Here is a 15793-nt window from a genome sequence, read left to right on the forward strand (position 1 = left end):
AAGACAAAGTAACAATGCAACTGCAAGGCTTGTGGGGTGCTGGCAATGTTTGACTTTTCTAAACCTGGGTGCTAGCTACGTAGATGTATGTAACTGGTGAAAACTAATTAAGCTATATACTTACAATGCATGCATTCTCTTATGTTTAGAGTAGCTTCAACAAGAAAAATATTCTAGGTGATGGAACCAGGATTAAAAACCTAGAAATCAGGTTGGCTGGCTGACCAGGAGAGGACCTGAGCCTGAGTCAGGTTGGCTGGCTGATTTCCCGGCATAGTTGGCTCACGCCTGTAATCCTAGCTCTTTGGGAGGTCAAGGCGGGAGGATTGCTTGAGCTCAGGGATGCGTGACCAGGCAGACAACATAGCAACAACTCGTCTCTACAAAAAAAAAAAAAAAAAAACACCCTAGAAAACATTTCTCAGGAAGCAGCCTCATTCTTTTTGAGACAGGGTCTCACTGTCACCCAGTGGCATGATCTCGGCTCACTGCAGCCTCCACCTCCCAGGTTCAAGCAATTCTCCCACCTCAGCCTCCTAAGTAGCTGGGATAACAGGGGCGCACCACCACTCAAGCTAATTTTTGCATTTTTAGTAGAGATGGGGTTTTACCTTGTTGGCCAGGCTGGTCTCGAACTCCTGACCTTAGGTGATCCACCTGCCTCAGCCTCCTAAAGTGCTGGTATTATAGGCATGAGCCACCACACTCGACTCGCACTCTCTCTTTCTTTTTTTTTTTTTTTTTTTTTTTTTCTGAGGTGGGACCTCGACCTCCAGGTTCAAGCAATTCTGCCTCAGCCTCCCAAGTAGCTGGGATTACAGGCATGCGTCACCATGCTCGGCTAATTTTTGTATTTTTAGTAGAGATGGGATTTCACCATGTTGGCCAGGATGGTCTTGAGCTCCTGACCTCGTGATCTTTCTGCCTTAGCCTCCCAAAGTGCTGGGATTACAGGTACCAGCCACCATGCCCGGCCCATTCTTTCTTTTTTTATGGCTGCTTAGAAGGCAAATTGATGGGCATTTGGAACCAGAAATCACAAGAGACAATGAAGTTCTTCCTGTAAGTCTTGACTATACAGACAAGGATAACTCACTAGGACAGTGTTTCTCAATTAGGGGTGGTTTTGCCCCCCAGGGAACACATAGCAATATCTGGAGACCTTTGTAATAGTCGCAACCAGAGGAGAAGACTACTAGCATCTAGTGGGTAGGGGCCCGGGATGCTGCTAAATATCCTATGACGCACAGGACAGCCCCCATGACAGGGAATTATCCAGACTGAAATGTCAATCTTGCTGACTTTGAGAAATCCTGCCCAATGAGATGGTAGAGTAATGAGAAAGGAGGAGCCTGGATCCGCGAATGACCACATGGAACAGAGTTGCCCACCAGCCTGGACCAGCTGCACTGTTATATGGGAGAAATAAACTTCTCTTATTTGAGACTTTACATTTTTGGGTCTTTTTTTTTTCTTTTTCTTTTTTTTTTTTTTTTGAGACAGAGTCTTACTCTGTCACCCAGGCTGGAGTGCAGTGGCGCCATCTCACCTCACTGCAAGCTCCGCCTCCCAGGTTCACGCCATTCTCCTGCCTCAGCCTCCTGAGTAGCTGGGACTACAGGCGCCCGCCACCATGCCTGGCTAATTTTGTTTTTGTGTTTTCAGTAGAGATAGGGTTTCACCGTGTTAGCCAGGATGGTCTCAATCTCCTGACCTCGTGATCCACTCACCTTGGCCTCCCAAAGTGCTGGGATTACAGGCATGAGCCACGGCGCCCAGCCATTTTTGGGTCTTCTTGTAACAGCTTTTACTCTAACAAGCACTTAGCACTCTAACCATCTGATTATGAATGCTCAGAAAATGGTAGCTTTAAAAAAAGAGAACATCTTTAAATAAAAGAGATAGGAGATACAGCAGCAGAGAGAAGAGGCATGTCCAGGTTTGGACAGAGACCAGGTTGGAGGTCTCGGGATGTGGGAGGCGGGGGAAGTACTCACCGTGATGGGGAACAGCCTCCCAGGCACCTGTACCACGGGGGCATTGCTGAAATAGCTGGAGAAGAGCGAGATGTTGATGGTGGCCGACATGAGGATGACCTTGAGGTCAGGCCGTGTGGGCAACAGGCGCCGGAGGACACCCAGGAGGAAATCATTGTGGAGATGCCGCTCATGGACTTCATCCACAATCAGGACCTCATACTGGGGCAGGCTGGGTTCCCGCTGGATTTGTCGCAGGAGCAGCCCCACTGTCAGGAATACAATCTTGGTGGCTGCCGAACGTGTGCTCTCAAAGCGGATCTGGTAGCCGACCTGGGGTGGGAGAAAGAAAGGATCAGGAGAGGACCCTGAGCCTGGGTACCAGTCCCTGGCCCTGCCCAAATTGAAAATCTAAGCAGGCCGGGCGCGGTGGCTCACGCCTGTAATCCCAGCACTTTGGGAGGCAGAGGTGGGCGGATCACCTGAGGTAGGGAGTTTGAGATCCGCCTGACTAACAGAGAGAAACCCCGTCTCTACTAAAAATACAAACAAAATTAGCTGGGCGTGGTGGCGCATGCCTATAATCCCAGCTACTTGGGAGGCTGAGGCAGGAGAATCACCTGAACCCGGGAGGCGGAGGTTGCAATGAGCCAAGATGGCACCATTGCACTCCAGCCTGGGCAACAAGAGTGAAACTCCATCTCAAAAAAAAGAAAAACCAAAAAGAAAATCTAAGCAGATGCCATGCCTACGCATCAGACTCTGGAGTCCAACAGCTTGGGTTTGAATCCCACCTCTGCCACTTAGTGCCACTGACCTTGGGCAGGCAATGCCATCCCTTATAGTTCTCCTCCTAGATGCTGTGAGAATTCCATGTGACAATGCACAGAAAGTATCTAGCACCGTGCCTCGTGTATATATATTAACTATATAGCAATAACCTTTTCTTGAGTCCCTGCTATGTGCCAGGACATTACATGCCACTCTAAGTGTTTTATATATATCAACCCATTTCATCCTCATGACCACCATGAGACAGAAGGACTATTACTGGCCTTCCAAGATGGCAGTTTGCATTGCGGTGATCGCCAAGAATTACCCTTGCAGCCCGGCGTGGTGGCTCACACCTGTAATCCCAAAACTTTGGGAGGCCGAAGTGGGTGGATCACCTGAGGTCAGGAGTTTGAGCCCAGCCTTACCAACATGGTGAAACCCCGTCTCTACTAAAATTACAAAAATTAGCTGGGCATGGTGGTGGGGGCCTGTAATCCCAGCTACTCAGAAGGCTGAGGCAGGAGAATTGCTTGAACCCGGGAGGCAGAGGTTGCAGTCAGCCAAGATTGCACCACTGCACTGCAGCCTGGGTCACAGAGCAAGACTCCGTCTCAAAAAAAAAAAAAAGTGATGAGCCTTTAGGACATTTCCCATTGTTTTGCTGTTAAAGTGCTACACTGGTAATGCTAGCTCCTTTGTCATGTAGATCAGAGACAAGCCAATCTGTGGATAAAGTTCTAGAAGAATCATCGCTGGGTCCAAGGGTAAGTGCTTCATTTTTACTGATACTGCCATATGGACAAGCAATCTATTCCCTCAAGGTCACGCTGGAAAAATCAGAAACCTGGTGCGTCCCACTCACCTGTGAGCCATACTGACTGAGGCTCTCAAAGCCGACACGCTTGGCCAGTGAGATGCAGGCGATCCGCCGGGGCTGGGTGCATGCCACATGACTGAAGCCAGCAGCCAGCAGGTACTGGGGCACCTGAGTGGACTTGCCACAGCCGGTGTCACCGGCCACTACCACCACTTGGTGCTCCTCCAGCGTCTGCAGGATGCGGTTTCCATACTGGGCGATGGGGAGGGCTGCCCGCTCATGCTGCAGCTTGGCCAGACGCCCAAATGCCTGCTTCTGGCCAAAGTCCAGGTAGTGCAACAGGGCTCGGCGGAACTCAGCCACTCTCTCCGCGGGCAAGTGCCTGCTCAGTCCCTGAGAGCCCCGCGTGTCAGGGCCAAGAACAGAGAGGTTGATGCGGTAACGTGGGTCGTAAGTGCGAGGTAGGTCGGCCAGCGCTGGGATGCTGTGCTTGGGCTGTCCAGGGTCTTTCTCCTCCTTCCTGGAGGTCCTGAGATTCTGGAATCTCTGCAGGCGTTCAAAGAAGGTCCAAAACTTCTGACATTCCTCAGAACCCTGACGGATGTAATCCTCTTCACGGAAGAAGGCATCTTCCAAGAGGCGACGCGTCTCTGGACAATTCCAGTCCCATTTCTCTAAGGCCTCTTCCTCGCTGGGAGCCCGGTGGTGGTCTCGGCGATCCCTGCCCTCCCTTGTTCTAGGAGGAGGCATGTTACTAACCCACAACAGGAGTCTCAGTTCTGATCACCCAAAACAAATATTCTCATCCGTTCCCCACCTGCAACAATTTAAGAGGCCAGTGCCTGCAATAGAGAACCACTTTCTCTTCAAAGAGCTAATTTTTCCTCCTGGTCACGGCACAGGACCACCACAGATGATAAAATGGCCAGAGGCCTGCTTGAGCTGGTGACACAAAGGGTACCTTATGACATCTGCAGTGATCTCTGGGATGGACACAAGTTCATTCTGGGTTTTCAGGCCCTGGATTCTTAGGAGAGAACAGAAGACATTAATTCTCTTTTGGGAACATTGCTGTTTTTTGTTTTGCTTTTTCTTTTTGAGGCAGGGTCTCACTTTGTTTCCCAGGCTGGAGTGTGGTGCCATGATCATGGCTCACCACAGCCTCAACCTCCTGGACTCAAGCGATCCTCCCACCTCAGCCTCCCGAGCAGCTGGGACTACAGGCACATGCCACCACACCCAGCTAATTTTTTACTGTTTGTAGAGATGAGGTCTCACTATGTTGCCCAGGTTGATATCAAACTTCAGGGCTCAAGCAATTCCCCCACCTTAGCCTCCCAAAGTGTTGGGATTACCAGTGTGAGCCACCATGCCCAGCCCATTTCTAGAAACATTTCTAACAGCCTGTTTCTTAAGCACTGAACTAGAAAAAGGAGGTAATGAATATGACCACCAGAGTCCTCACAGATGGCCATGATCACGATCTCTCATGTGACACACACGTCATCAGACTGTGACAATCCAGTGATGGGGACTGTGATAACAGAATCCTAGGGAGCTGTGGGACACCAAAGGAGGTTCCTCTTCCTTCCCATGCTTGGGAATCATGGAAGGATCCTGGGAGGAGGAGATGTTTGACCTGAGACCTAAAGGAGAGATGTAGGTCACATGGCCAACCAACAGCAGAACCTTGTCTCCAAAGGCAGTAACAGGAGAGAGGTGTGATACAATGAAAAGAATAGGGCAAGGGTTCTTCACCCGGGGTCCAGTGAGATTCAGAACACTGAGATAAAAGGCAAAATTTTGCAAGCGTTATATATTATTTTTGCCTGCCGGGCACAACCCTTTACTTCTTTTCTGAGGACAGTATCCACCTTCCTTTGGACAACAGCCCTTCCTCGATTATACATGGTTCTGAGGGCCTTTAAGACAAATAACCCCTATTGGGTAGGCAAGTGACAAAGACCTGGCCAATCTTGGTACTCTACTCCCCCTCTAACCAATGATCGGTCTGAGAAGCGGACACATGATCCAAGAAAGGCCAATCAGGGCCCTTTTGTGGAATTTACACTCAGTTGCTAGGACAGAAAAGCTCTAATTTTATCCATTATAATCAGGCAAGTTTGATATAAGCCTGGAGCTGTTCATGGTAGCTCTGGAACATGACAGTCGTTCCTAAAATCTATCCTAGAGAAATAACTAGATACAGGAACAAGGATGGTCACTGTGCATCACAGGGAGAGGTGAAAGAGGGAGAGGAAGAGAAGCTTGGCAACATCATTTAGGTCTTGAAGCTTAGTTCCCTTCAACCCCCCACTTCTCAGCTACACCAGAAAATGCCTTTTTGCTTACAGTTGGAGTCTTTTGTTTTTGTTTTGAGATGGAGTCTTGCTCTGTCACCGAGGCTGGAGCAAAAAAATTAGCTGGGCATGGTGGCAGGTGCCTGTAGTCCCAGCTACTCGGGAGGCTGAGGCAGGAGAATCACTTGAACCCTGGAGGCGGAGCTTGCAGGAAGCCGAGACTGAGCCACTGCACTCCAGCCTGGGCAACAAAGCGAGACTCTGTCTCAAAAAAAAAGAAAAAAAAAGAAAAAAAAGAAAATGAGAGCATTCCTCTGAGGCTACAAACTGCTTATGAATGCTGGGCCCCACTGACAGCATCCCGCGCCTCTCAAGGTGTCTATCTCTTTCAGCTTTTAGGTTGTCTGTATCTTCTGGTTTCTGTATAACTGTGTCTCTGACCATCTTTTGGTCTCTTGGCCTATTTGCCCTGGGCTCATGGCCTTTAGTGGGTTTGTTTCCCCCTCTGTCCCCTCCATCTCTCTCCACTCCATCTTCAGGCCTCTGTCTCTTTTTCAGTCCGTCTTGCTCATCACCCTCATCTCTCTTCCCTGTCCTAGTCAGCTCGCATCTCTCTTCATTTATCTGAGTCATTCTGTACTCTGATTTTTCTCTGTAATCCAACTCTTCCTTTCTCCATCTCTCTTAAGTTCTCCAATTGACTTTCTCCATCTTTCTCATTAAAAAAAAAAAAAATGCTTTTTCAGGCCGGGCACGGTGGCTCACACCTATAATCCCAGCATTTTGGGAGGCTGAGGCAGGCAGATCACCTGAGGTCAGGAGTGCGAGACCAGCCTGACCAACAAGAAAAAATCCCGTCTCTACTAAAAATACAAAATTAGCCGGGGGTGGTGGCACCTGCCTTAATCCCAGCTACTCTGGAGGCTGAGGCAGGAGACTTGCTTGAACCCAGGAGGCAGAGGCTGCAGTGAGCCGAGATTGTGCCACTGCACTCCAGCCTGGGCAACAAGAGTGAAACTCCATCTCAAAAAAAAAAAAAAAAAAAAATTATTTTTGTTTTTTTGAAACAGGGTCTCACTCTGTCACCCAGCCTGGAGTGCAGTGGCACAATCACGGCTTACCGCAGCCTCGACCTCCCAAGCTCAAGTGATCCTCCCACCGCAGCCTCCCAAAGTGCTGTGATGACAGGAGTGAGTCACCACGCCCTCTTTCTCATTTTCTGTTTTAATCTTATTTTCCTCCCTTTTGTCCTTCCAATATTCACTCTCCATCACCACCTCTCTCCATTTCCCCATCTAATACTTTATCTCCCAATATCAGAAGCTTCAATAATAGCTCATGCTTACTTACTGCTTACTCACATTAACACACAGACCTATCCTATCTGCATAATCTATTCCTATCCCACACCTGTGTACATACACACACACACTTTTCCCACGACTGTAAGGCACTATGATCACCCCCTATTTTACTGAGCAATAGAGAGGCTAAGTGAGTAGCCAAGTGTTAGATGAGGCACTCAAATCTAGGGGTTCGGGCTCCACTCCCTCGCTTTTCCATTTCTCAGCATCATTTTCCATTATCTCCAGCTTTTGTGGGGTTCTCCCTACTTCACTCTCTCCATCCTTCCGTATCTCTCGGTCTCCCCCGTGATTCAGTTTCTCGTTTTTCTCCATCTAAATTCCATTTTTTCTGTTTCTGGCGTCCACGATCAGTTTCCGACTTTTCCCTCCACTCCCCAAGTTCATGGGCGACCACGCCTCTCGGCCTCGTGGGCTCTAAGACTCTCGCTGGAACCCATCTGCATTCTCGCCCACGCTCTCTAGTTTTCAGCTTCCCTCCTCTCCCAACACCCTCGTCTTTCAGTCCCTCAGTTTCTCGAAGCTTCTTTTCGTGCCTCCATTTCTTTCCGTCTCTGGCCTGTCACCCAGGTTCTCCCAGGGACGCTCAGCTGCCATCTCCGTCCGCGTCTGCCGGCCCTTCGGCTGCCTCCTACATTTCTCCTCATCTCGAGACTTCCCTAGCCCCTGGACTCGCACCGCAAACTACCCCCAATCGGCCCAACTCCGGCAGCCATCGCCGCCACAACCCGGTACACCCTTCCCGCCCCCCTCACTTACTACACGCCGCGAACGCCTTAACTTCCGGTCCCAAGAGCCCTAGCCTTGCCCCTGCGCACACCGCCATCTCGTTCTGACCCCGCCCCGCCACCACAGAGGAGCCAATCGGAAGCTCTGGGCTGCCCAAGACCCATCCTGCGCCTGTGCACAGCACGCTTCCGCCCCGCCTCGCTTGGGGCGGGGCCTCGAGTGATTGCGCTCTCTAGAGGCCAGTAGAGGCATTGCAGTACAGACTTGCAAGCACCTCCTCCCCGGCCCCGCCCTCTCCTCCCCAAGCATAGCCACGTGCATGCACCTCAGCTCCCGGACGCCGGGGTTTTAACCCAAAGAGAGAGCTGGCCTGGGGCCCAGGCACTTTTTTTTTTTCCTTTGAGACATAGGCTCACTCTGTCTCCCAGGCTAGAGTGCAGTGGCGTTATCTCAGCTCACTGCAATCTCCGCCTCCCAAGTTCAAACCATTCTCCTGCCTCAGCCTCCCGAGTAGCTGGGATTACAGGCGCACACCACTACACCTGGCTGATGTTTGTATTTTTAGTAGAGACGAGGTTTCACGATTTGGGCCAGGCTGGTCTCCAACTCCTGACCTCAAGTGATCCACCCGCCTTGGCCTCCCAAAGCACTGAGATTACAGAAGTGAGGCATTGCACTCAGCCTCTACCTCTTTTCTTTTTACAGCCCCATTTTCTGTTACCTTTCTCTGCAATAAACTCAATCACACACATTCAGGAAGACCCCCACATATAGAAACAATCTCATTAGCCAGCAATGCACCCTCTCTTTTATTAAGTGAAAGAAGAAACAGCTGGGCACGGTGGCGCACGCCTGTAATCCCAACAGTTTGAGAGGCCGGGGCAGGTGGATCACCTGAGGTCAGGAGTTCCACAACAGCCTGGGCAATATGGCCAACCCCTGTCTCTACAAAAACATACAAAAGTTAGTCGGATATGGTAGTGTGTGCCTGTAGTCCCAGCTACTCAAGAGGCTGAGGTGGGAGAATCGATTGAACCTAGGAGGCTGAGAGACTGAGGCTGCAGTGAGCCAGGATGGTACCACCGCATTCCAGCCTGGGTGACAGAGTCAGACTGTCTCAAAAAAAGAAAAAAAAATTTTTTTTTTTTTTTTGAGACGGAGTCTCGCTGTCGCCCAGGTTGGAGTGCAGTGGCGCGATCTCGGCTCACTGCAAGCTCCGCCTCCCAGGTTCACGCCATTCTCCTGCCTCAGCCTCCCACATAGCTGGGACTACAGGCGCCCGCCACCTCGCCCGGCTAATTTTTTGTATTTTTAGTAGAGACGGGGTTTCACCGTGTTAGCCAGGATGGTCTCGATCTCCTGACCTCGTGATCCGCCCGCCTCGGCCTCCCAAAGTGCTGGGATTACAGGCATGAGCCACCGTGCCTGGCCAGAAAAAAGTTTTCTGTCTAAAAAAAAGGACTCTAAAGTTTTTGGCCTGAGCATTTGGAAATATAAGTCACCATCTACTACCATCAGGAAGACGTGGGAGAGAGGCTAGAGAGAAAATCCGAAGTTCTGTTTTCAGCATATTGTTTGAGTTATGAATTGGACATCAACTGGGGATGTCAAGTGGAAAGTTGAATATAATTATCAAGCCTTTGGAAAACAACTTAGAGAAGCCAATTCATACATTATTATCAAAAGAAGAAGAAGAAATGGACTAAGCATTCTGCTTAAAATTGCCAAACAAGGCCAGGTGCGGTGGCTCACACCTGTAATCCCAGCACTTTGGGAGGCCGAGGCAGGTGGATCACCTGAGGTCAGGAGTTCGAGACCAGCCAATCCAACATGATGAAACCCCATCTCTACTAAAAATATAAAAAATCAGCTGGGCATGATGACGGACACCTGTAATCCCAGCTTCTCGGGAGGCTGAGGCAGGAGAATCGCTTGAACCCAGGAGGTGGAGGTTGCAGTGAGCCAAGGTCGCATCATTGCACTCCAGCCTGGGTGACAAGGAGAAACTCCATCTCAAATAAACAAACAAACAAATAAATAATCCAAACAATAATTATAATTTTTAAAAAAGGAAAATTGGAGGAAATGAACAACAAATGTGAAATCAACAAGAAAGCCACAGTCTATCAACAATAGGGTTGTCTAGCAAGCTTGAGACTAGTTCTTAGAGAAATTATTAATAACTTGGTTCTTTGAAAACTTAGGGAAGTCAATATTTCTATGGTAAAAAAATAGCAGAAATAAACAAACTTTAGAACGAAAAAAGGGAAGTTATAACAAAACAGATGGCTTTTAATAATCAAAGGGATTTTATGTAACATTGCACAGACTTACATTTGAAAACTCCCATGAAATGTATTCTAGTTCAAAAAAGAAAGGCTAATGATCTACAAAATGAAAACATTTCAAAAACCACAAAAGATGTTTGGTAAAAGTTATCAAAGAAGGCTCCTAAGTGGCACCTGGTCCCAATAGATTAATGGGAGGATTTTGCAAACTTTAAACCCCAAAGTGGGATTTTAGCCCACGAGGGTTCTTGGCTTTGCCCAGAAAAGAATTCAAAGGGGAGCAGGGGCAAGGTAGAGGAAAACAGCTTGCTTTCTTTCCTTCCTTCTTTCTGTCTTTGTGTCTTTCCTTCTTTCTTACTATTTTTTTGTTTTGTTTTTAGACGGAGTCTCGCTCTGTCACCCAGGCTGGAGTGCAGTGGTGTGATCTCAGCTCACTGCAAGCTCCACCTCCTGGGTTCATGCCATTCTCCTGCCTCAACCTCCCAAGTAGCTGAGTCTAAAGGCGCCCGCCAACACGACTGGCTAATTTTTTGTAATTTTAGTAGAGACGGGGTTTCACTGTGTTAGCCAGGATGGTCTCGATCTCCTGACCTTGTGATCCACCTGCCTCAGCCTCCCAAAGTGCTGGGATTACAGGTGTGAGCCACGGCACCCGACCTCTTTTTTTTTTCGAGAGGGAGTCTTGCTCTGTCGCCTAGGCTGGAGTGCGGTGGTGTGATCTCAGTTCACTGCAGCCTCCACCTGGCGAGTTCCAGCAATTCTCCTGCCTCAGCTTCCCAAGTAGCTGGGACTATAGGCGCGTACCACCACGCCCAGCTAATTTCTGTATTTTTAGTAGAGATGGGGATTCACCATGTTGGCCAGGCTGGTCTCAAACTCCTGACTTCATGTGATCCGCCCGCCTGGGCCCCGCCAAGTTCTGGGATTACAGGCGTGAGCCACCACGCCCAGTCGAAAATAGCTTTATTGAAGCAGCAATGTTACAGCTCTGTGACTGCTCCTGCACAGCAGTAATACCCCATAGGCCGTGTGCTGAGAATAACTGCTCAGGCAGGTCTGTAGTTATATTTATACTTTTTTTTTTTTTTTTTTTAGATAAAGTCTCGCTCTGTGGCCCAGGCTGCAATAGCGCAATCTCAGCTCACTGCATCCGCTGCCTCCTGGGTTCAAGTGATTCTCCCGCCTCAGCCTCCCAAGCGGCTGGGATTACAGGTGCCTGCCACCACACCCGGCTGATTTTTGTATTTTCAGTAGAGACGGGGTTTCACCATATTGGCCAGGCTGGTCTCAAACTCTTGACCTCAGGTGATCCACCTGCCTTGGCCTCCCGAAGTACTGGGATTACAGACATGAGCCACCACGCCCAGCCTATACCTATTTTTAATTACATGTAGATTAAGGGGCAGTTTATGCAGAAATATCTAGGGAAGGGGTAGTAACTTCTGGGTCATGGGGTCATTGCCATGGAAAGGGCAGTAACTCCTGGGTGTGTTGCCATGGCAATGGCAAACTGACGTGGCACACTGGTAGGCGTGTCATAGAAAGTTGCTTTGGGCCAGGCGTGGTGGCCCACACCTGTAATCCCAGCACTTTGGGAGGCCGAGGTGGGCAGATCACCTGAGTCAGGAGTTCAAGACCAGCCTGGCTAACATGGCGAAACCCCATCTCTACTAAAAAATACAAAAATATTAGCTAGGCATGGTGGCATATGCCTGTAGTCCCAGCTACTCGGGAGGCTGCGGCAGGAGAATCACTTGAACCCGGAAGGTGGAGGTTGCAGTGAGCCGAGATCGTGTCACTGCACTCCAGCCTGGGTAACAGAGCAAGACTCCTTCTCCAAAAATAAAAATAAATAAAAATAATAAGTTGCTTCGGCCTCCTCCCTGTTTTAGCTAGTCCTCAATTTGGACCAAATTTGAGCCGAGCCCCATCTCCAGAGTTGAGTCCTGCCTCCTACCTCAAAGGAGCTGTATAAATTGTTCCACAACAAATTTTATTTTACAAGACAGCCTTGGTCTTAATTCACGCATGATAATTCCGAGTAAAATACTAACAAAATATGTGATACCAATGCTTTCTGACTGAGCTCATCTCTACCCTGAATCCAATAGACCCTAATAGTTAGGCAGGAATATCGTCACCCCTGTTCAGCCTGAAGAAGTTACAGAAGTTGGATCTTCCTCCCTCTACAACCCTTAGGATTAAAGATTCTCTTATAAAAGGGAGGGGGAAAATGTCAGAGGCATGTGAACCAGAGTGACTCCATCTTGAATAGGAGATGGGTGAAATAAGGCTGAGGCCTATGGGCTGCATTCCCAGGAGGTTAGGCATTTTAAGTCAAGGATAACGCCGGGAACGGTGGCTCATACCTGTATTCCCAGCACTTTGGGAGGCCAAGGTGGGTGGATCACCTGAGGTCAGGAGTTCGAGACCAGCCTGGCCAACACGGTGAAACCCTGTCTCTACTAAAAATACAAAAATTAGCCAAGTGTGGTGGCAGCGCCTGTAATCCCAGCTACTCGGGAGGCTGAGGCATAAGAATCGCTTGAACCCGGGAGGTGGAGGTTGCAGTCAGCCAAGATCGTGCCACTGCAATCCAGCCTGGGTGACAGAGCAAGACTTCGTCTCAAAAAAAGAAAATAAAAATTTAAAAAATTAGTCCAGTTGTTGCCCTTGGGGAATTTACAGTTTAGCTGGGACCTTGTGTTCCAGAGACTCAGAGAAAGGAAGAGCCCATTGTTTCTGGAAGGAGCATAAATCAGGGAGGGCTTCCTGGAGGAAGTGACATTTGAGGGAGGCCCTGAAGGAAATTATTGATGATGAAGAGCAAGAGCATTGGAGTCAAGTAAAACTGGGATCAAATTCCAGCTGTCTGGTGTTCTTGCTGTGTGATCTTGGGTAAATGACCTTCCCTCCCAGGACCTCAGCTTATAAAATGAAGCAGGCCACCCTATCTCCCTGGGCTGTTGTGAGAATAACCTTAAAGGAGAAACTGTGTGAAGCGCTGTTCTGGAGTAATGACTGCAGACACAGGTACCACTACTATGTTATTTATTTATTTATTTAGCAGCAGTCTCGCTCGCTCCGTCACCTAGGCTAGAGTGCAGTGATGCGATCACGGCTCACTGCAGCCTCAACCTCCCAGGCTCAAGCAATCCTCCCACTTCAGCCTCCCTAGTAGCTGGCACTACAGGCGTGTGCCACCAAACCAGGCTAATTTTCTTTTTTTTATTTTTGTAGAGATGGGGTCTTGCTCTGTTGCCCAGGCCAGTCTCCAACTTCTGGGCTCAAGGGATCCTCCCGACTGGGCCTCCCAAAGTGCTGGGATTAATAGGCCTGAGCCACCATGCCTGGCCTACTATGTAATTTAAAAGATCTGAGCAGGTAGAGTTCAAGAGTAAATTCTAGAACAGCATTTTGTAACAGAAATCTCTGTTATGATGGCAATGTCCTATAGCCGTGCTGTCGAATATGGCAGTCACCAGCCATACGTGGCTACTGGGCACTTGAACTATGGCCAGTGTGCCTGAGGAACTAAATTTGAGGTGAAAATTTATTCTTTCTTTCTTTTTTTTTTCGAGATGGAGTCTCACTCTGACACCCAGGCTGGAGTGCAGCGGTGTGATCTAAGCTCACTGCAAACTCCACTTCCCCAGCTCAAGCAATCTACCTGCTTTAAGGAGGATGGAAGCAGAAGGATTCAAGCAACTCCCTCCTCAGTAGCTGGAACTACAGGCATGCCCCACCACGTCTGGCCAATTTTTGTATTTTTTGTAGAGATGGGGTCTTGCTATGTTGCCCAGGCTGGTCTCAAACTCCTGGGCTCATGCAATCCTCCTGCCTCGGCCTCCCAAAGTGCTGAGATTATAGGCATGAGCCACCACGCCCGGCCAATTGATTCTGATTTGAATAGCCACAGATGGCCCTTGATTGTTGAACTGCACACCATAGATCAGAAGGACATTCCAGCCAGTGGCACAGCTTCAGGAAAGATGCAGAAGCATGAAAATAATATAGCCCAAAGGGTGTGTATTAGCTTCCCACGGCTGCTGTAACAAATCACCCCAAACATAGTGACTTAAAACAATACAAGTGTATTTCCTTAAAGATCTGCGGATCAGAGGTCTAAAAGTGTCAGGAGGTCTGTGTTCCTTCTGGGAGCTTCAGAGAGAATGTTTCCTTGTCTGTTTCAGCTTCTGGAAGCTGCCTGCATTTCTTGGCACCTCCTCACGTCACTATGACATCTGCTTCTGTTGTCACCTCCTGCGACTGACCCTGACCCTCCTGCCTCCCTCTTAAAAGGACCCTTGTGACTCCATTGAGCCCACCCAGACAATCCAGGATAACCATCCCTTCTCAAGATCCTTTACTTAATCTCATCTGCAAAGTCCCTTTTGCCATGGAAGGTCACCTCTTCACAGGTTCAGGGGATTAAGATGTGGACATCATCAGGGGTCATGATTCTGACTGCTACAGGGTCTGAGAAGCTAGAGAGTACGTGTATACAGTGGCGGAGGGGAGCCTTGAATGCCGAGCTAAGGAGCCTGGACTTGGCCTTTCCTTCAAAATAGATCCATGACCTGTCAACCTCTCACCACCTGTTGAGAGGTTGAGGCTCTGTTACCCTGATCGAAATCGCTATCACCTCCTGCTTGGACCATTGCAGTAGCCTCCTCTCTGGGATCTTCACTGCCCCTACACCATACTCTCACCTCCACCAGCAACCAGAGGGATCCTATTAACATCTTTTGGCTGGGCGCGGTGGCTCACGCTTGTAATCCCAGCACTTTGGGAGGCTGAGGCGGGCGGATCACGAGGTCAGGAGATCGAGACCACGGTGAAACCCCGTCTCTACTAAAAATACAAAAAAAATTAGCCGGGCATGGTGGCGGGCGCCTGTAGTCCCAGCTACTCGGAGAGGCTGAGGCAGGAGAATGGCGTGAACCCAGGAGGCGGAGCTTGCAGTGAGCCGAGATCGTGCCACTGCACTCCAGCCTGGGCGACAGAGAGAGACTCCGTCTCAAAAAAAAAAAAAAAAAAAAAAAAAGACCATCATAGCTAACAAGGTGAAACCCCTTCTCTACTAAAAATACAAAAATTAGATGGGCGCGGTGGTGGGCGCCTGTAGTCCCAGCTACTCAGGAGGCTGAGGCAGGAGAATGGCGTGAACTCAGGAGGTGGAGCTTGCAGTGAGCCGAGATTGTGCCACTGCACTCCAGCCTGGGTGACAGAGCGAGACTCCGTCTCAAAAAAATAAATAAATAAAAGATTTTATTTTTTTATTTTTTTGAGACGGAGTCTCGCTCTGTCGCCCAGGCTGGAGTGTAGGGGCTCGATCTTGGCTCACTGCCACCTCTGCCTCCCGGGTTCAAAATGATTCTCCTGCCTCAGCCTCCCAAGTAGCTGGGACTACAGGCATGCACCACCATGCCTGGCTAATTTTTGTATTTTTAGTAGAGACAGGGTTTCACCATATTGGCCAGGCTGGTCTTGAACTCCTGACCTCAAGTGATCTACCTGCCTCAGCCTCCCAAAGCACTGGGAT

General features: G+C 49.2%; 1 protein-coding gene across 2 annotated transcripts in view; it reads right to left on the reverse strand.

The window, feature by feature from the left end:
* Nucleotides 1-8062, reverse strand: part of DHX34 (DExH-box helicase 34) — a 34079-nt gene extending 26017 nt beyond the window's left edge. Inside the window, exons 1-3 of one of the 2 annotated variants that reach the window (XM_030807798.1) lie at nt 7991-8062; nt 3613-4594; nt 1998-2309 (exon numbers count right to left, since the gene is read on the reverse strand). In XM_030807798.1, the coding sequence (XP_030663658.1) occupies nt 1998-2309; nt 3613-4317 (1017 nt within the window). In that variant the 5' untranslated portion in view covers nt 4318-4594; nt 7991-8062. Of the gene's footprint in view, nt 1-1997; nt 2310-3612; nt 4595-5919; nt 5960-7990 lie in introns of those variants that run through there. The other variant, XM_030807797.1, reaches the window with a different exon arrangement.
* Nucleotides 8063-15793: the final 7731 nt, after the last annotated feature.

Source organism: Nomascus leucogenys, unplaced genomic scaffold, assembly GCF_006542625.1.
Source record: "Nomascus leucogenys isolate Asia unplaced genomic scaffold, Asia_NLE_v1 Super-Scaffold_241, whole genome shotgun sequence".
In the NCBI taxonomy this organism is placed as follows: domain Eukaryota; kingdom Metazoa; phylum Chordata; class Mammalia; order Primates; family Hylobatidae; genus Nomascus; species Nomascus leucogenys.